This window comes from Mus caroli, unplaced genomic scaffold, assembly GCF_978045245.1.
Source record: "Mus caroli unplaced genomic scaffold, Mus_caroli_1 scaffold_17, whole genome shotgun sequence".
Taxonomy (NCBI): domain Eukaryota; kingdom Metazoa; phylum Chordata; class Mammalia; order Rodentia; family Muridae; genus Mus; species Mus caroli.
The window spans coordinates 22,358,840-22,382,500 of record NW_028227272.1 but is presented as its reverse complement, the minus strand read 5'-3'; the positions used below and the strand labels follow the sequence as shown (position 1 = coordinate 22,382,500).

The 23,661-nt window shown below is 41.1% G+C and overlaps 1 protein-coding gene across 1 annotated transcript in view; it reads right to left on the bottom strand.

The window, feature by feature from the left end:
• Tprg1 (tumor protein p63 regulated 1) overlaps positions 1-23,661 on the bottom strand; it is a 107,660-nt gene that overhangs the window by 4,790 nt on the left and 79,209 nt on the right. Inside the window, exon 4 of the mRNA XM_021185635.2 lies at positions 5,080-5,233. Within this exon, the coding sequence (XP_021041294.1) occupies positions 5,080-5,233 (154 nt within the window). The remainder of the gene's footprint in view (positions 1-5,079; positions 5,234-23,661) is intronic.

The following is a 23,661-nucleotide window of genomic DNA, read 5'->3' as shown; positions in this document are numbered from 1 at the left end:
AAAATGTCTTAACTCACCTAATGTGATGCTTAAATCACTCTTACCTAGAATTTTACATAAAATGTCATCATTTTTGCCAATTTGCAGACATAACTGTTCCCTCTTCTGAGATCCCATAATACCCTGCAATTCCCTCTATTAACAGTCTTATGAGCAAACATTACATAAAATTTGTGAATAACCTTTTTGGAAAGCCACCCCACTTCACGCCACAAATGTCTCCAGGGTGAACTCTATTCAGTGATCCTTAGGATTCCAGGTTCCTACCATGCTGTCATTTTGTTGGGCTCAACATCAGGAAGCTAGCCAATCACAATTTGCTGAATTCATGTGAAAGGACAACAAGTGGCTAAAGTTAAATGTGATTACAAAACTCTGAACTCTATTTCAGTATTCCTTGGAAAAGATGGGTGAACAGTCCAGGAAAGAGAAAAGACATTTTGGATGGGAAAAACAGGAAGGGGAATAATACTTGAAATGTACTAAATTAAATAACCAATAATTTTTTTTAAAAGAGAGAGAAAAGGTGACTGTTCAATATTGCGTAAATTTCTGCAGAGGATCTGTGATCATTCAAGGTGTCCATGAGCTTCAATCTGGGTCACTAGTGCTTCTCCAATGGTGTATGCCACAAAGTTGGGCAACTCAGCAAAGCAAGGGTTAAAGAAGAAAACCAAAGTAATGCCTTCTAAACATAAAGTGGGTCAAACAGATTGAGCCCTTGGGGCAAGATGAAAATATATAAGTCTACAAGGGCATGTCAGCATATTGGCATGTCAGTGCACACAAATTCTCCCTTCCTTGATTTCAGTTTCCCTGCATGGTTAAACCCCTTCATCACCTGTGTCTGTCTGTGTGTCTGTCTGTCTGTCTGTCTGTCTCTTTCTCTCTCTCTCTCTTGCTCTCTTGCTCTCTTGCTCTCTTCTCTCCCTCCCTGTCTCTCTCTGTGTGTCTCTCTCCTTCCCTCCCTCTCTGCCTCTGCATCTCTCTGTATCTCTCTTTGTCTCTGTCTCTGTCTGTCTCTCTTTCACACACACAGCATCTCATGTATACACACAAAGAAATACTGTAGGTTTATACCAAGGTCCGTGAACATTGGCAACCATGTGGTAGGTATAGATATATCTCTCTTAATGTATGGCTTTAGTTTGCTCACTTAATCCCTGTGCTTAAATGCCTTGATTTTTAAAATGAAGATATGGACACCCACTTTATAGTGTTTTATTAGTTGATTTACATGACCATACACACCATAAACAATAATGATAATGTAAACTGATATAATAATATGTGAGATTCTTTCTATCTGCTGTGCAAGTATCTTAAGTGCCAAGTAATCTAGTATCTTACATTTCCATAGTTGTGTATTATAAGCAATACAGTACAGAGCATGGCACATGGGCAAATTTCAAAAGATTTTAAGGTGGGAAGGTAAGAAGAACTTCTGGAAAGAAATCTTTCAAGCCAAGCGTTTGCTAGATGTGGAAGTGCCCTTCATTTGCTCTGATGGTAACAGGAAGTTACATCTCATTTTAGAAACAAGATTAGGTGGCAATGGTTAGTGATAAGTATAAACTTGAATTTGACCACCTATGTGTATTAATACTTCCCGGCCAAGTGCCTTCCTAAGCAACTGCCCAGTAACTCAGCCTTGATGTCATTCTATCTGAGCTAAGTTATCTCTCTTCAGTTTAACATTCTCTATAGAGGTTCAGACCTAAACTTCTCCCTGCCTTACTATTCTACCGATCCTTCAAGCATAACAGCTCATAAGCTAAACTAACCCCTCCCACTCATGATTATCTCCACTCAAAGTTAGTGTAGCCACCATCTACCAAACCAGTAACTACCTCATCATAACCTCTCTACCACTTTCGATATATCAGTCATGTGGTTTTTATTAACTACCTGCTGATTAATTCAAAATTTCCTCACTCTATACTATTACTCCAAACTTCATCAGGCTCTTATTTCTATTATCTAAGTCATTATATATCCCTATCAGAGGAATCTGTCAGATTATACACCAGCTGAACTACTGTTTCTCTGGGGACTTGATACACCTTTATCTACCTCCAGTCTTTTTCACTGGAATCAAACTTCTGTTTCAGTCCATTGATTTGCACATTTAAATCTCTGCCTATTTACCTGCCTCTTCTGTTAAATACTTAAGCATTCATATGGTTCAAATATTATCTCATTTATATCTGTATCCTTAGCAACAATTCTACCTGTATTCTGCAAATGCTAGAAAATGTTCAGTGAACAAAGAGATTCTAAGTGAAGTGCTCTGAGAAAGGATAAGTTTGAATACACCTTTATTAATAGGTTGTTCCATTAGCGTGCAAGTTATTTGAACATTTTGATGACGTGTAACTCAACTTCAAAGTTTCTCATCCCTGTGTGTGACACAGCATTTGTGAAATTGAGGTGAATTGCTTCCTGAGTTTGACTTAGCATTTCTCCCTTTTTCTCTTCTTCCTATTTTATTAATAAGAGGAATTGAAAAATCTTAATCCCTTAAAAATCCCATGTTACATGAAAATATTCACATAAGCACTACTCAAGATTCAAGAAGCCCTCTTCAAATCTCCTCTTCTCCATTTGTTTAGCAAAGCCTTACTCAAACTCAATCCTGGAAAAAGCCATGATTACATATAATGTTATGGCATACAAACCAACAACAACAAATAAACTGAGACTCAGGGACCTAGATCAAAGACTTAACATCTCACATCCCATATGGAGATCATTTACTTTCCCAGAGGGCTTCATTTGGAAGGATCTTTGAGTACGAATTGGCTTTAGCAAATAAAAGTCCCAGGCTGATGCCAGAAATGAAAAAAAAAAAAAAGACCTTGAATATGGATGGGCTAATAGTTTAAAAAGAAATGATCTTGCAATGATCTCCCTGACCATGCTCTAAACTTGTTCCTCCAGACTGTACCCTACATAATGCCCCCTTGGTCATTGTCCACTCTCATCCCTTGAAGAAACCGCTTATGCTGCTCTGTAAGGAATTTTTGCCTATCTTTTATATACTCACATAAAGAAAAGGGAATGCATTTAACAGAGCCATGAGCCATATAGTAATATGATTGACTAAAAACCAGCCAAACAACTAATATTAATAATGTTCATATAGCCATGCATAGGCTTCATATACACACATGCACACACACACAAACATGCACGTGCATGCATATACATAAGTACACACACACACACAAACACACACAGAGCTCTAGTACTTACACAAGGTTCTAATCCCCCAGCTACATTCATGAATGCTTAGGCAATGATTCAAACTCCCTTTTATATTTTACCTTTCATGTTCTTTGAAAAATTATTTGATTTCATCTGTATGTAGCAGGCTAAAACAAAGTATCACCAGGGCATCTCATTTCTCTGTAGCTCATTGAACATACTCCTTAATCATTCATTTTAAACTTCTTCCAGCTAAGGACATTCAGAATTAAGTACCTACTGCATCAAGTCCAAGGAATAAGAGAAGACTTGTCCCAGGGAGTGACACATTTAAAAACTAAATCACTTGGTATTTATATTGGCTAGTAAGAAAATTCAGCTATAAATTCAAAAATACATATCATTTTCATGATTACATAAAATTTTTCTTTAAAATAAAAGGACAGTCCCTTCAGAAAATTCATCATTATGCTTTTTAGTCTGAATTAACAAGCATCTTAATAAATGTCTTTTCCATCACGACTCATAATAACATCAAAAACTAGAAGTTTGGGCAGGGTCTGACTGGAGAGGATGAGGTTATGATGGGAGCATGTGTTTCTCAAAAGGACTTTCTGAACAAAGTATGATTTGGTATCCTGAAGTTAGGCACTTTAGTCAGAAACTCTCCCTCACCTCTTGACTCCTTCAGCAAGTCTGCTCTGAGAGCAAGCCAGGCTGGGGGGGGGGGGGGTACTCTTTGGGGTGGGAGGGGGAGTGGAAGCTGCATGGTTCTGATCTTGGTTTCCACTTTGTTTTGTAAGTAGTAAAGAGTCAACCTGGGAGCTGATGTTGATACTTTCCCTGTGGGATTTCAAAACTGATATCACATGAAATCCAGCAACACGATCCCTGAACTAATCCAGTATGGGAAGCAGCTGGAGCCAGGGTCAGCCCTGAAACCATGAACCTCTAAGGACTCCTGCATGAGTCCCAAGAGGACCACTAATTTTCCCTGGAAACAGAAAGCATTGAAGCCGATTTCTCTCTGCATTAGTGGGAACTAAGATCCCATCTAGCTTCTAATCACAGATGTTGTGCCTCAAAGGCTCTTACAGTAAGGTACTTACCAATTTATTTATTTATTTATTTACACAGCACTGACTTGAATAAATGTGTAAATTGATGCAAAATTGCTAATGTGCCATCGACAAGACTTACCAACAACCAAATTTTGAATTTATACTAAAGGAGTTATAATATTTTAAAGTAAATAACAGGCATAAAGGTAAACATTAAAAAAGGACAGAAAAAAATGACAAATTATCCATCTATATGTACACACTCATATGTGTATTTGGTCTTGTGAAAATAGCTTGATTTCTCACTGAACCTTTAACGCCAGCTGTTTTACTTTCTAACTGTATAGAGTGTCCCTGAATTTAAGTCATCTGGAAACAATGAGAGAATAGTCCGAGGAACGGTCCCTGACACTGAAGACCTTAGAATCTGAAAGAATGACAGTTAAAGGCATAGGAAGAAGCACAGCTGCCCTGAGTTCTATGAAGCCCTTAGCATGCTATTTGTTTGAGTGGGTAACAGTCCAGTGAGATCAGCAGGAAGGGTAGAGTCTACCACATTCCCTCTAGACCTGAGACCACCACAACCATCCCATGGAAAGCAATGACCTCTTGTGGCATGACTACAGAGCCAGTATGGTCACGTATAATACATAAATGGTTTCTATGAAACAGTTCTACTCTTTACATGTCTAAAGAGACCGTAAGCTTTTCTCTGACCTTCAGGTTGCCTCTGAACAGTTTTAAGATACATTATGTGTTAGAAGCATACAACTTTGCCAACAGAGCTTGCATGTGACAAGGTCCCACCTACCTTGCAGATCTCAAGGAACTTCTCACTGGTCTGTTTCATAGGATGCTCTGTGAAGGTGGCATAGGGAACTTCAGTGGACCACGGGTTCCAACGAGACAATAGAGACCACCCCTCGGTGCTCCCCCAGAAAATCCTTAGGCCGTCTCCTGGTCTCCTAAAGGGAGGAGACTTTTATTAGATTGAAGATATCTCTTAGATAAATCAGCAAGAGGAACATGGCAATGGACTGTGACCCTCCACTTAGCCTAGTTCTCCTGAGGTAAGGGATTTACCTCAAACCAAAACTACTAAGAAATGTCGGAGGTAAAAGGATGGACTTGCTTTCAAGCTGGGTAGGTACAAAAGACTGTAGAGAATCCACACGGAAATGCGAGCCTCACTCTGGGGTCAGTAGCCATAGCTGGAACTAGAGATACTGACCTCATGCTGATGCTCTGAGGAAAGAGAGTGAGGAGGAAGTGTCAAACAATGGGAAACGGACACAAAGAGGAGATGACATGAGGAGAAGCTATCATTTTTTTAAAACATTATTTTAAAAGTTTATGTGCATTGGTGTTTTGTCTGTATGTATGTGTGAGGGTGTTGGTTCCTCTGAAACTGGAGTTACAGACAGTTGTGAACTACGATGTGCATGCTGAGAATCGAACCCTGGTCCTCTGAAAGAGTAGCTAGTGCTCTTAACCACTGAGATATCCCCCCAGTCCCCAGAACCAATCATCTAAACAGAGTAGTAAGCAGAAGAAAGAACTGATGAGAAAGAACATAAGATCTGCCAAATGAATGGTAGGAAATCTATGACCTTCTATGATTTGAGAGAGAAGAGGACAATTCAAAGTCTTCATTTTCCTAAGTCAGTGACTCCTCCCTCTCCTACATCTCCTGGTCCTCTGCTCCCTGCACAAAGTCTACCTGATAAAGCTGCAGCAAAGGTCACACCAAAAGATTCTGCCTGCTTCTATCACTAACCTCATCCTGATTTCTGAGGTGCAGAAGAAAGTCATTTTCTGATATAACCTAGTCATCTGTTGAATCCAAATGCAAAGCAGGGGAAATTCAAACAGAAATAGGAGGCAGTAAGTGATGGCAGAGGAAGAGTGGGTACACTAAAAAGAACTCTCATGTCCTTGCTCAAGATGCAGAGAGGTGCCAGGAGTACATTAAGCCAAGTTCGGGTGCCCCGCATGCACCAAGCTTTAGAACCATGGTGGCTATAATTCTCAGCAACCCCACCAAGCATCCCACACCACTCATTTCTTTTAGAAATTCAATCCTGGGATTTTGAGATTGAAAAACCAGAGCTCAATTGTGGTGGCTTCACAAAGCCGTCACTTCCTGTATTAAGGAAGAATTCCTTCGGGAATATCAAGTGTTTGCTGAATGTTTATCCACAGAGAGGTGAGCACAAACAGTCTCTTGCACATACTCACACAGACCCAACCTCTCAATGACTGATCTGAAGCTGTGTCTTACAAAAGGAGAGAAAGAAAGGAACCTGGCACAACTCACTGCCCAGTTCTCAGGTATTTGGTGATTGTATTTGAAAGCTGAAACTCAACATTTTTTTTTTTATTTAATCCTTTGTTCAAAAAAGTATAAGAGGAAAAAAAAAAGAAGAAAGAAAAAAGGATGGAAGGAAGAAAGGAAGGAAGGAAGGAAGGAAGGAAGGAAGGAAGGAAGGAAGGGAGGGAGGGAGGGAGGGAGGAAGGGAGGAAGGGAGGAAGGGAGGAAGGGAGGAAGGGAGGAAGGGAGGAAGGGAGGAAGGGAGGAAGGGAGGAAGGGAGGAAGGGAGGAAGGGAGGAAGGGAGGAGGGGAGGAGGGGAGGAGGGGAGGAAGGGAGGAAGGGAGGAAGGGAGGAAGGGAGGAAGGGAGGAAGGGAGGAAGGGAGGAAGGGAGGAAGGGAGGAAGGGAGGAAGGGAGGAAGGGAGGAAGGGAGGAAGGGAGGAAGGGAGGAAGGGAGGAAAGAAAGAAAGAAAGAAAGAAAGAAAGAAAGAAAGAAAGAAAGAAAGGTCTGAAGCAAGCCCCTGACCTTCCCTTTCTAGCCTGCCGTCTCAGATTCTGTATTGACTCTGGTTAAACTCTGGGTTTTTCCTCATTTTTTTTCTGCCCAGGCAATAAATCTTAAGCTTTATGAATACATGCTTGCTGGTTTATGGAGCATTCTGGCTTGATCCAATTAAAACAACTTGTGCAATAGAATTATTTACAGCTTCATATGTCAATTTAGGTACCAAGTACAATGTTGTTTATCCAAAAGGGATGAATAATATCTATCCAAGATAGCTCCCCTAATGAGTCCACTTTGTCTTTTATTCAAGGAAGCCTTAAATGAAAGTCAAGCCTAAAATTCAAAAGGGATAATAAGTTAAATATCTTATCATTGTGACCATGATCATAACCTTTCCCAGAATACTAGAATCTGTTATGAAACTGGGAAGAAAATATAAAATTAAGTATTCCCTCCAATGGTAACATTTAAAGTGAGGCTTACCCGATCCCAGATCTGGGAGGAGTGGGAAAGGATTGTGATGGGGGTGCATTGTATGATATTTCCAAATAATTAATAAAAATATTATATTAAGGGAAAATGTCTGTGGTCTCCTCTTCTATTTAACGTTTTTGGGACAATTATGGTGACTATTCACACATTTATGCTCAGAAATATTTAATGCAACAGTAACTTATGTCCATAAAAGAAAGATGCAAGTTAATAAAATAGAGACTGAAGCACAACAAGGCATCAGTGGTCTCTGTCAGTCAGGATTTTGACTTTTAATACAGTAGGGTTATGGACAGGTCAGTTTTCCCTTTCTGAATCTTTTTGTGAGTTGGAAGCTGACTTATTTCTCCTTCTGAACCTTCTGAATATGTTTGTACATACAGTAAAAATTATATGACCTCCACTACCATTCTTTAGGCTTTTAGTGTCTGTGACATTTAGTTATGTCAGGAACTAGGAGAAATATAGATGCCTGATCATGACACATGTATCAGGTAGCTCCTAGGCAGCTGGAACTGCAGATCCAAGGACTCTGACACCCTCCTCCATCACCCCTTTCCCTACTCCACACACATATTTACATGCACACAGATATATGCATACATAAATAATAAAATCTTTTTTAAAAAAAGAATACATGAAAAAAAGATTTGCATACTGTATGACATTATCCAATTAATACATATTCAAAACGCGATACATTATATTTTTATTTTATTTAATCTAGACAGTAATGTGTTTTGAACAAACTGGAGAGACCTAAGTGTAATTATAGGAAACAAAGAACAGACTAAATCAGGTCATCAAGTCACGAACTGCTAGCGAATCGGAACAAACAGGAAAAGGAAAGCTTCAGCGTCCGTCCAGTAAGTCTCAGAGGTTTTCTATTTGTCAGAATCATCGATCCCTTTCTTCCACATGACCCTGCCCCTAGAATACTTCCTATGTGCTCTGGCTGCTTTCCAAGTCCTGGTCTAGTCCAGTGGTTCTCAACCTTCCTAATACTGAGACCCTTTAATACAGTTCTTTATGTTGTGGTGACCCCGCCAACCATAAAATTAGGTTTTTCGTTGTTACTTCATAATTGTAATTTTCTCTTACTGTTATGAGTTGTAATGTAAATATCTGATACTCAAGATATCTGATACAGGACCCCTGTAAAAGGGTCAGAACCCACTGACTGAGAACTGTTGGCTTAGTGTCTATGATTCCCTGAACTTAAGTTCTTGGAACAGAACTCTGAGTGGAAAGCTTAAGCCAGTTTTCAATTCTGATTTCTTCAGATATGAATACAGCTCCTGAACTAGCTTTTCTAATGGCTTAAGGGAATCTCTTCAGTTCGCTAAGAAAGGGTCACCTAACCCATCCTACATGCCCTGTCTTCAGTGCCACCACTTCAGACCCTGTTCATGCAGCTGTAGCCAGTGAGGGACACAGACCCCATGTTCCAGAATCAAATCAGATGACCTCTGAGCCTGTTTGGCCACCATTTGATCTTTCCATACCAGCGCAAACACTCATAGAAACCTTGAAGAAGTGAAAGATTCTCCTTGTGACTTTGTTTATATCTGTGTTCTCTCCTCTGCATTTGGCCTCCATTTCTATAGTTCTGAAAGCAAGGAAGGCGATGTGGTCTTTATTCCTGGTAAACATCAATATCTTACAGAAAGAGGCCAAAATAGAGCAACGGCTTCATGAGAGAGTAAGTCTCTCCAGGAGAGAATTTGGTAGAAAGTTCGTGATGATCAATTTTAGGATTCTAGACTTCATAAGTTAGAAGGAACTTTCCAAGATGTTTTCTATATCATCTTCCTCTCTCTTTCTCTCCCTCTCCATTCCTTCCTCCCCCTCCCCCCCTTTCTCCCTTCTCTCTCTCTTTCTCTCTCTCTCTCACACACACACCACACACACACATACACGCACACACACACATACATGCACACACACACACACTAAGAACTAGAATTTTCAAAAGGCCTCAGTTCTCTTTAGACCCATGTTAATTATCTGCTTTACTCGGTGACTCACAATTCTAAAACACAGTTATTGGCAGTGTAGAAAGCCGAGGCAATTACTGTTTTCAATCACCACAGCAAACTGGGTTTACCTTCTATAGCGACAAAGCAAGAGCACGCTGAAAGAGTGAGTTTATAACGAAGAAATTACACACACCAGACTAGAGGACTACGTACAGGAAGAAGTATGTTTTAAGCACACAAAGTAATTCCCAGTTGGATGGAAAGACGCATCCTTTTAATCACAAGCTTTATAAGACAGGATCGAGGCTCTTTAGGAAGGCTTCCTGAGATGCTCTATCCAGGCCTTCTCTGAGTTAAAAATGTGTTCATTCCCTCAATCTGTTGTTCTTGCGGGAGAAGCCATGTATTATTTTGTGTAGACCAGCACAGCCAACTTCCTGACTCCTGCTCTCCTAGCTCTCCCAGGAGTCCTCTAGGCCTCCCAAGAGTCTCTGCTGAGGCGTGAGCCAAAGACTGCTCCCCACAATGAGAAATAGCAGCTTCCATTATTACCTCCGTCAGCAGCCCCTCCTTTCCACTCATCTCAAATCTCAAAGCTGCACCACAGAATTAAAAACATAGCTAGAGGCACTGAATGGAGATTTATGAGGAAGCACAGATATTAACTCTTACTCTAAACGCAGGGCGTGTGCTTGTAAGTACTGGTGAGCAAACACAGGGAGGCCACAGGAGGGGTGGGGGCAGGACAGAGCAGCTCAGCACAGCACGGCTTATTTTCTTCCTGTGTCCTTTCTCCTACCTCACAGCTTTCATTGTTGAAAGGCCGATCTTCTAGACCCACTGAAATGTTAGTCCCTTGCTTATTTAATCTGGACAAAAGCAGGGGCCCAGTTGGCATCGTGGTGGGTATTCAAGTCTCCCTTGTTCATTGAATGACCTCAGATGAAATATTTTCCATGACAAGAACCCAAAAGACGCTGGCACGGAGTCAGACAATGAGATCGGCAGAACATGTTTACATTCTCTCAGTGTCCCTAGGCTGTTCCAAGCCCATAGGCAGGTGCTGCCTTTATCTACTCTCTTTGCTCACCTGGCTCCCTCCCAGAAGTTTCCAGGGCCTTGGGCTCTGGGAGATTAACCATTTACTGGCATGAGCAACCAAGGAACTCCGTAGATTCTGTTAAAGGAGGAAAAAGTGAGCGACAAAGTCAGACGCGCTGCAGCCTTCATAAGCAGAGCCTTGGAGACTTTGTGGTTCCATGTAGAACTTTCCAGAACCCAGTACCCTGACAGGTAGAGCTATCTTACTTGATGACTTGAAAAGGTTACTTCTCTATAGGTGTCCATCTATGAAACCACAGACATAAAGATACATTATCTCTAGGGGTTTTGTTCTCTGTTTCCCATTTTTAAAAGGACCTGTGCTGAAAGACCAATTTTTGTCTTGCATCTGCTAAACAAGACATCAATAAAAATGGCCGCTTAATGAGTGTAAAAAGGCCTAAAGGAACTTGCTGAGACCTGACCTGAAGGTGGTTTTTAACTGCAGGCATACAGACCTCAAGGTATTAAATCAAAGGCACAAACCAAATAACCTGAGAGTGAATTGTTACCAAAAGGGTCACCAAGTGAGTTGTGGGTATCCCACACTGAGGGTCCATAAGGCCCTTACAAAGGTGGTCTATCTGCTTTGGAGGAACAGTTTCTGACCAGTCAAGTCCATGGTGGAGGGGAAGAAGACCCCGACCAAGGGTTTACTCCGGGTTTATATTATTCATAATGTTAAAATGTGCATATGAATGATATTGTCAAATTATAACTGTATTACAATGCTACATTTTAGGATAATAAGCTTCCTAGACTGGCAATCAGTTAAACTGGGACTCAGGCTCACAATAACAATCTTTGTGGCTTGGACCTGGGTACTCTTCTGAGTCACTATTTCTCTTCTTGTAAGATAAGGGTAACTCTACATTATATCATCTCTGGGGGAGATCTAGTATCCCACTTCTGACCCACCAGGGCAAAGGGTTGTGTACTTTTGCATTCTGTTTAAATGACATGGAAGTGTTCCTTTTTTTTTTTTTATGCAGAACTTATGAAGGTAGATATTTTTAGAAGGTAGTTATTCTAAAAAGCATCCACTTATTGTCTTAGATTATGCTAAAAATAACTAATTTTTCAATCTTGTAATAAAAGTTGTCCAGTCCCCAGATGTTTCAGCCAAGAAAGGATTTACTGTTCGTCACTTATGTCCCATTATGCTTGACTCCTTAATTCTACAGAAACGGGCACTGGACTCTGGAAGGCTCCCCTGATTATGCTGAAAGCTCACAGGATCTGCATGCTCTCTAGCACTTCCCTCTATGATAGTAGCTGCCAACTGCCAGGAGAGATGATTTGTCCAGAGTCTAAGTGATGCTCGACTGCTAAGTTTATTGGTTGTATCCTAACACCATCCCACTGTGATTTCCTGTCATTATCAACATGTACGCCTGACTGTCATTTCTCTTCTTCTAGCTTGGTTTTTTAAAAACTATGAATAGGGAACCTTGTCACTATTACTATTGATTACAGACAAGTGGTTAAATAAAAATACCCCTCTTCTCAGTCCATTTTCTCTAATGGAAATACATGTTTCAAAGGGAAAGCTGAGTTTCTCTGGTACCATTTAAGTGGAGATTTAATCCGGCTGATAGTGATGCTAATAGACAAAACTTACAATTCTTTTAGAGTTGAGCATTTACATGGCCTATTTGGAGTCTGTATCTGTCATGCCTTAAAAATGATACCTGGGATTAGAGAGAGCTCAGAGATGGCAAAGTGCTTCAAGCTGAAACCATGAAGCCCTGGCTTTGGATTCCCCAGAACCCAATGAAAAAGCTGAGTGTGGCCACAGGAACCCGTAATCATAGAGCCATGGGCACAGAGACAGGAGGACCCCTGGAGCTTTGTAGCCATCTACTCTTCCCAAATCAGTGAACTCCAGGTTCATTGGAAGACTATGTCTCAAAAATTCAGGTGAAATGTGAGAAAGGAAGAGGATTGATATCAGTCTCCGGCTTTGCATGCTTGAGCAACACATGCACCATCCATAACACATCCCATGCATATACCACACAGACACACAGACGGACAGACAGACAGACAGACAGACAGACACACACACACCTTTCTACTGACTGGAGGGGCATGGAACTTGGTCACTTTTAGAGTCCTACTCTGGTAAAACCTGGCATTGTTGTTCTCTGGACAACAAGCCTGGTATTCTGTAATGACTTCAAGTGTTATTCCCATAATATGTAACTATTACTTTAAGTAGAAATTCATATTTGCTAACCTATTTTCATAAGAACAAGGAAGATTTCTCTGGATTATATTGTAATATGAATTCAGTAAAAGGAGCAAGCTCTGACAATACTGTGTATGAAGAAGGCTCCAGTCGTTCACTATGTGTTTACTGATCACAAATCCATACCAAATCCTAGGCGAGTACTTTGAAAGCTGCATAGCTCTCAAGAAACCCATACTAGACTTTATAAAAGAGGGGGCCTCTCATCAGGTGGTTGACAGAAAGACAGAGAAACAGAGAAAGTGATTTTTAAAATATAACATGAAGCTAATAGAAGATAAAGGAACGCAGGGAAACTGTATAAGAAAAAAATGCACCCTAAGCTATGATTTGTGCCTTTATGTGACAATATTTATTTTTAGTTGAGTTACTTTTGAACAAATTGTTGGAGGGAAACAGGCGAGAAACACTCTAGAAGTCTAGAGAAGTTGTGATGGGAGGTTAGCGTTAGCAGTGGCATTGAGCAAGACAATGACTTGTCTAATGAAGCCGAATGCTAACCCCGAAGCCTCAGTGGGGAGTGGTTTAATTAACTGAGGAAACTTGTCTCTGGCTGCCAAACTCACAACGGTAGAACGAAGAGGCATTGTGTTCACAGAGGTGAGTGGAAACACCACCAAGCCAGATGTCCCCCTTGGTCCTCAGCCATGAGTGGGGCTGAGCTCCTCCATCTGTCAGCCTCCTGCTGCGTATCATCAAGAAGATAAAGAGGAGGGAGAGAGAGCATTGCATCAAAGTTTGGGTGGTAGCAGTGGTGATAGAGACAGCAAGAAACAAAAGACTAGCCATTAAAAGATACATAACAAGCTAAGTAGCAGGCTTTCTATTTTAAATAAGGATGGTGATAACTTTTCTCTATGACACACTAAGAGTTAAAATATGAAGTTTTGCGCTACATTTGCTGCAGGACAGACACTCAATATTTGCTAGTTAGACTATGTTGTGGAGAACAGAAAACACTTTCATATGCTTAATCCCACTGTCCCTTGTGAAGTTGCCATTACTTCAAAGAGATCATCTGAAGCTCATAAGACACAGAGCCACTGGAATTAATGCCCGATTTTTCTGAGCTACGGTGGCAGTCATTTCATTTTTTTCAGTTCACAGATCTAAGCTGAGTCTGATCACTGCAAGTACTAGCTAACTAGGGGAATACTTGAGGGAGAGGTTACCTATTCCTAGCAATGTCTGGAGTTGGACTATATCTGAAGTGGTGGCAAAGCAAGGCCATTTTCAGGGATCCATATCCAGTGTGGTCAGTTCTAGTCTTTCTACTTGCAAACTCAAAAGCAAGCTTGCAGGGCCATAGTATCTTGTTGCTAGTCCACTGTCCTGGCATTGAACTGGAAGCACAGAAAATAGCTTTTAAAAGATCCTAGAAAGTAGCACTCTTGATATAACTAGGGCGTTATTTTTCTTCATTCACAAAGTGCTCCAAAGGATTTGCCTTGTTTTAGTGTGGAGACAATAACATGCGTGTTTATGAAACAGGAATCATCAGAAGGCAAAGGCTCTCAGGTAAGGGAATAAGAACATCTTTAAATCTCACAGAAAGCTCACAAGGTAGGTTTCCAGGCTCTGCTCTACCCATAATGAAACCGAGGTCCAAAGACTTCCAGCAGCAAGTGCAGGAACTGATACCAGAATTAGATTTTACAGCTCCTAATAATCCCATGGCCTCCCATGGCCAAACAAGACAATGAAGATTAGAACCACCCATCCCAACAAGGTAAACAAGGAGTTCACCCCCACCGCCAAGCAGATAAAAATCAGTAGTCTGAGAGTGACCAGTCTTACTGATGGCCCTTCTTCTCCTGAACCCAACCTAGTCTCTGCCTTTTAAAAGGTACTAGGGTTTTGTTCTGTTTTTATTTATTTGTTTGTTTGTTTACCACCAAATGTTAAAACTCTTGATTCAAGCAGGGTATTATTTTTCTTCATTCACTCTTACCCCACAGGGCCTATATTGTTCTAATGTGGAAATAATAACTTGTGTGTTCAAGGGATAACCATTGCCATGAGGCAAAGACTAACCACCAACTCGGATTAATGCAGACAAAATCAGAAACTGGCTCAGGGCCATCCAGTTGCCAGTGAGCTTCTGAAATGACCTTCTTGGCCTAAAGTTCAAGACATTTTGAGTACAGTTCGGCCATACATAAATACTCAATACCACAGCTCCTCAGAGTTGCAACCAAACGCTTCAACTTGCGGAGGCTGTCTGATAGTATTTATAAACATTTCAATAACATTTCACTAACATGAGATACAATTATCTTACTGGGTGACCAAATGAACTCTGTCTGGCCTGTTCAGACACAGCTTCTGTATCGAAGTCATATCCACTGTTCCCACAGTCTCATCTTCTAGTACATAACTAAATGCTTTAAAATGTAGTGCATCTTTAGTCCTTACTCTAGAAAAATTATAATTCACCTTTAATTGAAAGGGTGCATTCCTCAGACTAGAGGGATCTGATTGCACTTGTTTTTAATCTTTTATTAACCTATCATTCTGAATTGCATAGATGCTTTATGACTGTGAAGACGAATGAAAGAAACCCTATGTCAATTTTGAAATTTACAAAAAGTTGGAGTTTTAGAGAAATGCGCAGGTGGGAGGTGCTGAATCCTGTATGTTGCTCACATAGACGCTGGCCATTTCTATTCCAAAGGGTTGCCAGAGAAAGAGATGAGGAATAGCTCTATTCCAGGCTACAAGAAAAAAAAAGCCAAACAATTAAGGAAACATCTTGTGACAACTGTATTATGAATTGGTTGGGACATTAGGAGAATCACATGAGTCCTGAATTAGGGTTAGTTTTCATCTCCCATCTGAAACTGAACGTACTTTGGAGTATACTAAATATGCAAGCGTCAACATGTATATACTATCCAGGTTAAAAGTGGGTCATCCCTTCTGAGAAAAAGTGTTCTTCCAGATCTAATATTTCCATTTCCTTTCCAGAGAGACTGAAAGTAAATGGTGTGGATTCCACACAGGGCCAGTCAGAAGAACGGGGACCAGCATTGTCGGTCCCCGGGCTGCACACACTTTCAGGAGCGCCATGGATCCCAGGAGAGTGAGGATTTCAATGCTCATCCCAGAGATCAGAAGCCCAACCTCTCCATGTACTTCCCCGTGGATGATGCTCCCACAGCCAAAACCAAGTTTACTTTTCCTACTTTGGGGGAATTAGAATGGAACAAGCTTTAATGATTACATATGATATACATATTTTCCTCTTTAATTTTGTTAGTGGTATTTCATACAAATAGTGTGGGAAAAGCAAAACTGTTCATCTCCAACTCTGTGTTTAAGACTTGTTTATTACTTATTTTTAGGACTATGAGTGTTTCACCTATGGTATGGGCATCATGTCTATGCCTGGTACCTCAAGAGGTTAGAAGAGGGCATCAGCTCCCTTTGACCTAGAGTTTAGGGTGTTTGTGAGCTGCCATGTGAGTACTGAGAACCAAATCTAACTCCTCTGCAAGAACAGCAAGTCTTCAGCATTACTGAAGCATGTCTCCACCCTGCCATCTCTAATGTCTAACACAGATGCAGTCTACACTCAACATTTTCCCCTTGGTTGGTTATAGTCATCAAGAGTCTTTCTAGTTGTCCTCAAGAATGGTGTGGTTCATAGCCTGTTCCCTTCCTATCGAAGAAATGGCATTTTTACCAAATATAGACGAAATTCATTTAGCAAATACCCCCTGTTTCTCATGAGGTATTCTGATAGAATGAGAGATAAAAAGCTATGGCTCAATGAATAGCAGATTACATTGCGTTATTCACTATTACAATATGCATTATTATTTGACCTTGGAAAAGCCACAATGGAGTCATACTCCATTTCCATATCTATCTGTTTAGCTGACCTGCCCATAAGCCTATATATTAGAATGCTGACTACCTCTCATTGTAGGTGTAAAGCTGCCCTTTAGCGGACCTGAAAGGTAAACATGAAGTAACTGAGAGCTTCATGTTCTCAGACCAATTCAGAAATGGGTAGGGTAGAAACGAAGAAGAAAGTGAGCCAAAATAAAAATAAAAATAAAGCTATGTACATACACAAAAAAAAATCAAGAAATTCTAGACATTTCCTGAAATAGAAATGATTCACCCACATTCCGTAACACAGGTATTTGCTTTGGGGGAAAATGAGCTAAATTTTCCTGGGACTTTTGATTATCATTGTGATTAAAAAAAAAAAAAAAGCATTACCTTGTACATGTGAGCTTAAGGCTTCATTCAGTATCTGTCTTTTTTTTAAGATATTTTCTTTATTTACATTTCAAATGTTATCCCCTTTCCTGGTTTTCCCTCAGAAAACACCCTATCCCCTCCCTCATTCCACCTGCTCACCAACCCACCCACTCCTGTTTCCTGGCCCTGGCATTCCCCTACCCTGGGGTATAGAGCCTTCACAGGACCAAGGGTCTCTCCTCCCACTGATGACCAACTAGGCCATTCTCTGTTGCAAATGCAGCTGGAGCCATGGGTCCCTCCATGTAAACTCTTCGGTTGGTGGTTTAGATCCTGGAAGCTCTGGGGGTACTGGTTAGTTCATATTGTTGTTCCTCCTATGGGGCTGCAAACACCTTCAGCTCTTTGTGTCCTTTCTCTAGCTACTTCATTGAGGACCCTATGCTCAGTCCAATGGTAGGCTGTGAGCATTCACTTCTGTATTTGTCAGGCACTGGCAGAGCCTCTCAGGGACACCTACAACAGGCTTCCATCAGCAAGCACTTGTTGGTATCCACAATAGTGTCTGGGTCTGGTAACTGTATATGGGATGGGTACCCAGGTGGGGCAGTTTATGGAAGGTCAATCCTTTAGTCTCTGCTCCACACTTTGTCTCTGTAACTCCCCTCAACTGAGGTATACCAAATGGCTGAGAAGCATCTAAGGAAATGTTCAACATCCTTAGTCATCAGGAAAATGCAAATCAAAACAACCCTGAAATTCCACTTCACATCAGACAGAATGGCTAAGATCAAAGGCTCAGGTGACAGCAGATGCTGGTCAAGTTGTGGAGAAAGAAGAAAACACCTCCATTTCTGGTGGAATTACAAGCTGGTATAACCACTCTGGAAATCAGTTTGGCACTTCCTCAGAAAATTGGACATAGTACTACCAGAGGACCCACTAATACCACTCCTGGGCATATATCCAGAAGATGTTCCAACATGTAATAGGACACATGCTCCACTATGTTCATAGCAGCTTTATTTATAATAGCCAGGAGCTGGAAAGAACCCAGATGTCCCTCAACAGAGAAATGGATACAGAAAATGTAGTACATTTACACAATGGAGTACTACTCAGCTATTAAAAACAATGAATTCATGAAATTCTTAGGCAAATGGATGCATCTTGAAGATATCATCCTGAGTGAGGTAACCCAATCACAAAAGAACACACATGATATGCACTCACTGATAAGCGGATATTAGCGCAGAAGCTTGGAATACTCAAGATACAATTCACAACCCACATAAAACTCATGAAGAAGGAAGACAAAATCCTTCCAAACTTCTTAGACTGGGGAATAAAACACCCATAGCTTTAGTATCTTTTGAACACTGATGCTTTGCATTTCTCCCCAGATCCAAAGCAATGGATTGGAAAGAGAGCTGATACTTTCTTAGAGCCCCTTTTTCCAGTCCTAGTGTCAGTTCCTCACTGGGGCAGGTTTTGCTTTCCTGGAATGGCTAGAACTAACAACGTATGCTTCCATGTTCCATCACTGGTTACTCTTCCTTTTTTTCTTTTTTCTTTTTTTTTTCCTGAAGAGGGTCTCTCTGTGTAACCCTGGCTGTCCTGGAACTCACTCTGTAGTCCAGGCTGGCCTTGAACTCAGAAATCTCGTGCCTCTGCCTCCCAAGTGCTGGGGTTAAAGGCATGTGTCACCACTGGCTGTCTACTGGGTTACTCTGCAAAAGAGCACCTCTGAGTCCTCCCTCAGGTCCAAGTATACATCCAATGACATCAAAATATTCTCTTGCATGGAGAGAACTCTCAAAGAGTTCACACAGGCCTGGAAAGTCAACGTGGGGCCTTTGGGGCAGGGCATTTTGGACTCTCAAGGAAAGACGCACATAGTCTAGAGCAGGAGTTCTCAACCTGTGGGTGGAAACCAGTGGAAAACCCATATGTCACATGATAAATAACATCACCACTCAGTAGCAAAATTACAATTAAGAAGTAGCAAGGCAAACAAATTCATGGCTGGGGGTTCCTAAGACTATTGGCGGAAATGTTACTCGCAGTTTGAGAAGCACTGGTCTAGAACAATGCTTGACTAGCTTTAAGATGCATTAAAATCATCAAAAACCTGTTGAACTGTAAATTCTTATTCAGTTGATCCAAAGTAAGGCCTGAAGTTGCTGGCTCTGTACATATGAGCTCCTAGGCATCCTGCTGCTACTGGACCTAAAAACAAATATCTAGATGGAAAGTTTTAGGATTAGTCTTGTCCCTAAGGGCTCCTTGTGTGGATTGACACAGTGAAGTAAGGTCAAAGCAATGCTGTGGGAAATGTGGGCCCAAGGTATAGGTCTTCATTGAACAGTGAAAGTGATCAGGGGTTTTACCCAATTGCAGGACAGGAGTCTATGCAGAAGAAGGTTCTAGCAATAATCTATGGTTAAGTCAGTCCCAAACCACAATGGAAATCAACATCCTCCCATACAGTGGATGTACTGAACTTAATCTCTCTTCAAATTAATGTTTCATTTAGAAAACAAGCTAGTTCTGCGCTTGAAAATCACTTAAAGGTTAAACTGAAACTATTATTTACAATAGATTCTCTCTACATTCAGGTTTGTGTTTGTGTGTGTATATGTGTGGGAGTATGTATGTGTATGAACATGTGTATGTGTATATGTGTATGTATGTGAATATGTGAATGGGTATGTATGTTTGTGTGTGTCTGTATGGTGCTGTGTGTGTCTGACTGTCTGTGTGTGTATGTGTGTGTGTGTGTGTGTGTGTCTGTGTGTCTGTGTGTCTGTGTATCATTTACTTATTTTAGAAGATACCAGTCACAACAAACACCTCATCATTTTAACTCCTCCTCATTCAAGAAGGAAAAATTCCCTGGCCAGCCAGGCTCTTCTTGTCTGTATGTGGTTTAGTTCCCCCCATGTCCTTATTAAGATGCGTGATTAAGAAAGGAAAACAATACTGTGTCAGTGAGCCCATCACTGGGACCATGCCATGGCCACATCCCCCTTCTTCTGTAGGCAGGGTACCTACCCCTAGCCAACATCAACAGTCATTGTGTTGGTGACTTGCCACACTGAGGCTCACCTGGAGTTCACCCTCAAATAACAGTTTCTAACTTCTGTTCTTCCTACTCCCAGATGGGATTTCTTACAGAAAAAGTAAGTATGGCAGCAACAGGGGATTTCTGAGTCTCTGTCCCACCTGCTGCTGCAAAGTCCATTGCAGAAAGTTGATTTTTCTAATTGATGTTGGGAGGCATTAGGCATGGAAAATGTACCTCATAGCTTAATTCCACATTTGGCAGCTGATCTTTCATAAGAAAGCTTTTGATCAGAAACTTTAAGGCAGAACAAACGAACCGTCCTGATGACTTATTTAGGCTAAGTGCTCAAGGCAAGAGCAAGAGCACCGAGTGCTGTAAAGTGTTGGGAAGACAGGCACATCATGAGATGTACTGGCATTTCTGAGAGCTTCGATCTCAATCGGGTTCAAATACCTTGGTCAAAGCTTAAGAAATGGCTTCCACATACAAAGACCAAATTATGCTATCAATAAAAATGAAAAAAAAAAGCCATCTTTTTATGTCATCATTAGGACATGGTTGATCAATTCAAGGCCTGGCAAAGTAACCTACGTGTATTGTAAGTGTCATCCAAGTGTGGGTAACATGGCTGTTAACTAATCCTGCATCATGCCTAAAGCGGACCTGTACCTTTGAGAAGACTTTTCTTGATCATTTACATTTCAAGTCACCAGAACATGCTTTGGATACAAATGAAGTCTTTCCACAGCATGTCTAATATATTTGTATAGAAAGCAGAGACAAATAATGCGTTTAGGATGTCAAAGCAGATTCTTGATAAGACTGTACTGGTCAAAGATACCAAGGCCTTTTGTGTCACTTTGTTTTTAAGGTGTACACAAGAGTTCAGGTCAAGAAGGTGTTGGATACAATAATAAATAAAACCATGCAAAGGACAGAAAGTACTGAACTAGAGCTCACCAGCATTATTATTCAACAAAGTGTACTGAAAGAGACCATGCACAAAATACTAGTCTAGGCGGTGTGCACCATGGGTGACTAAGGAAATTCCTCTATATTCAGGTTGTTCAGCATCTATTAGGAGAGAGACAGAAACACAGAAGCAGAAAAACAGAAGGAGAAAAGGCACGAGAGGAGAAGCAAATGCCAAGGGTGGGAAGGTAATATAGCTGGACTTGGTCAGTCCACACTGAGAAAATTTCCAATTAATTTGAATGCTAAAGGATATGAAGTGGCCATTCAAAGATTAAGAGAATGCTACAGCTGATAGGAACAATACATGGAACATAGTATTAAAGTTTCCTACCTGGAAAGGAAAATGAGCTTTCTGTCTGAGCTTGAAATATTTAATAACCAGCACCTTCCAACCCCTCCTATCACCACGCCCCAAGCAACTGGAGTAGTGTAGAAATTGGAATGGTCGAGAAGAGTAAGCATTCACGTTCTGCCAGGATGCATTGTGTTTACAGACAGCAAAGGTTCTGCGGTGAGTGACAGCCTGGGATGAAAAGACATAGTGCCTATTTATTAACCAGGTGCTTTGTAATCACTGTCTACATATCTCATAGCAATTTATGTATCAGACGTTTTCTATATTTAACAAAGAGATTAAAGTTCACAGAATCAACTTTGAATTGCTGAAGTATTTATTGTCTTTGGTCTGCTGGACCTCAAGGCTTATATTTCCCCCTTAGGAAATATAATTTATCATCTGTCTGGAGGGATAAAGAATTGGGTTCTAGTAGTAGGGTGTGGTAATTGTAGCTGTATTTCCAAACCAAACCTCCTACAAGAGTCTTAAGGAATGCAGAATGTTTCAGTGGTGCCAATTTATCATTCCCTATCAATCCTTCAGTCATTTTCTTCCACATGAGGAACAAAGGAACTCCCATGGGTGAATATAGCTATTTCATGTGTCATGTAGAGACATTATTCCACCCGTCTGGTTATCGCATACTTTAGAGTTGCTTTCAAGAGAGAGCTTTCTTTTCTTACCCAGCTCTATAGGTTTATCACTGCAGACATATGTGGTGACCAATTGTCTTCATGGTCATTCTCAGAACATAAACGTCACTTTAAAACTCATGCCCTTGCTCCATGGATATCATCTGGAGAGAAAGGTAAACTAGTGGACTCTCCAGTTTCCTGTCTCCTCTTTCCTTCTTCTTCACATTCCACATAGCATAATCCAAAGACATTGGAAAGCTTTGTACAAAAGCTTTACAATGTCCCAGCGTGGCCTAAACTTACAGAATAAATTCACCTGAAGGTTGGAGTCAGGAAACTGAGGGGGTTAAAGACCAGTTTAATGCCGGGCGTGGTGGAGCATGCCTTTAATCCCAGCACTTGGGAGGCAGAGGCAGGCGGATTTCTGAGTTCGAGGCCAGCCTGGTCTATAGAGTTAGTTCCAGGACAGCCAGGGCTACACAGAGAAACCCTGTCTCGAAAAACCAAAAAAAAAAAAAAAAAAAAAAGACCAGTTTAAACAAGTTATCTTGTCCTGTAACGTTATTCTACAAACAACAGGGCACAAGGAAAGACTTTTACTGGGGAAAGAAAAATGAACTTGATCAGGATTTTGAATTCTGAAGATTAAGTGGCAGAATTCGACAGGCAGGGTAGATTTTAAAGAGTGTAAACTAAGGAAGACCAAACAGTAGCCTCTTCGTGGAGAGTGTGAGGACCGGGATTGGGGAGGTAATTGTAACACAAGTAACTTCAGAATTAAAGACAACAGGCTCTTAATTACCAGTTTGGACTGGCCTTGAAAAACCACATCATGGACTCTTCTGTCTGCTCCATGAGGCAACCACTCTCAGACAGTAAGAAAAAAGACAGCTGGGCCTGAACCAGAGCAGCCCCAGATGAGCATTTGGGTAAGGAGAGGGATCTACTCCTATGCCTGCTAAACTAGAGGATTCTGTGTTACTTCAAGTTCATCCTTGACACCCAAGCTTCCTTTCTTGTCACTGTCTCCCTATCTTCCTCTGCCAACCCCCTCCAGGGTGAGAGAGCACTTTAGTAATCTGAGGTCCAGGTCAGGAAGCCTTCAGTTTGACGTTCAATAGAAAGGAAGACAGTGGCTTGCCCCTTGGGGCATGTTGCCATCAGCTTGTGGCAGTAGAGATAGGAGCTGACCGCCTCCCTTCCCAACAGACCCAGTCTGCATCTTGCTGAACTTGGCAGTGAAACTAAGCACCCTGTGAGAGTATCCAGTCCATCACCTCTCTTATAACCCAGGGAGCATCAAAGCAGATATGGGTAGTAGACAATTTCTCCCCACAATCTGGCAACTCTAAAGTAAAGGAATTCCTGATGAATGACATATAAACCCATTACAGAGGAACTAGACTGAGCCCAACTCTAAAACAGACGCTTCAGCTCCTACTAGGTGGAATGATCTGAGAAAGGGCAAGATGAACAGATGGGGGTCCTTAAAATTCTTGCATCCCAACCTGTCCTGGAATGCATCATT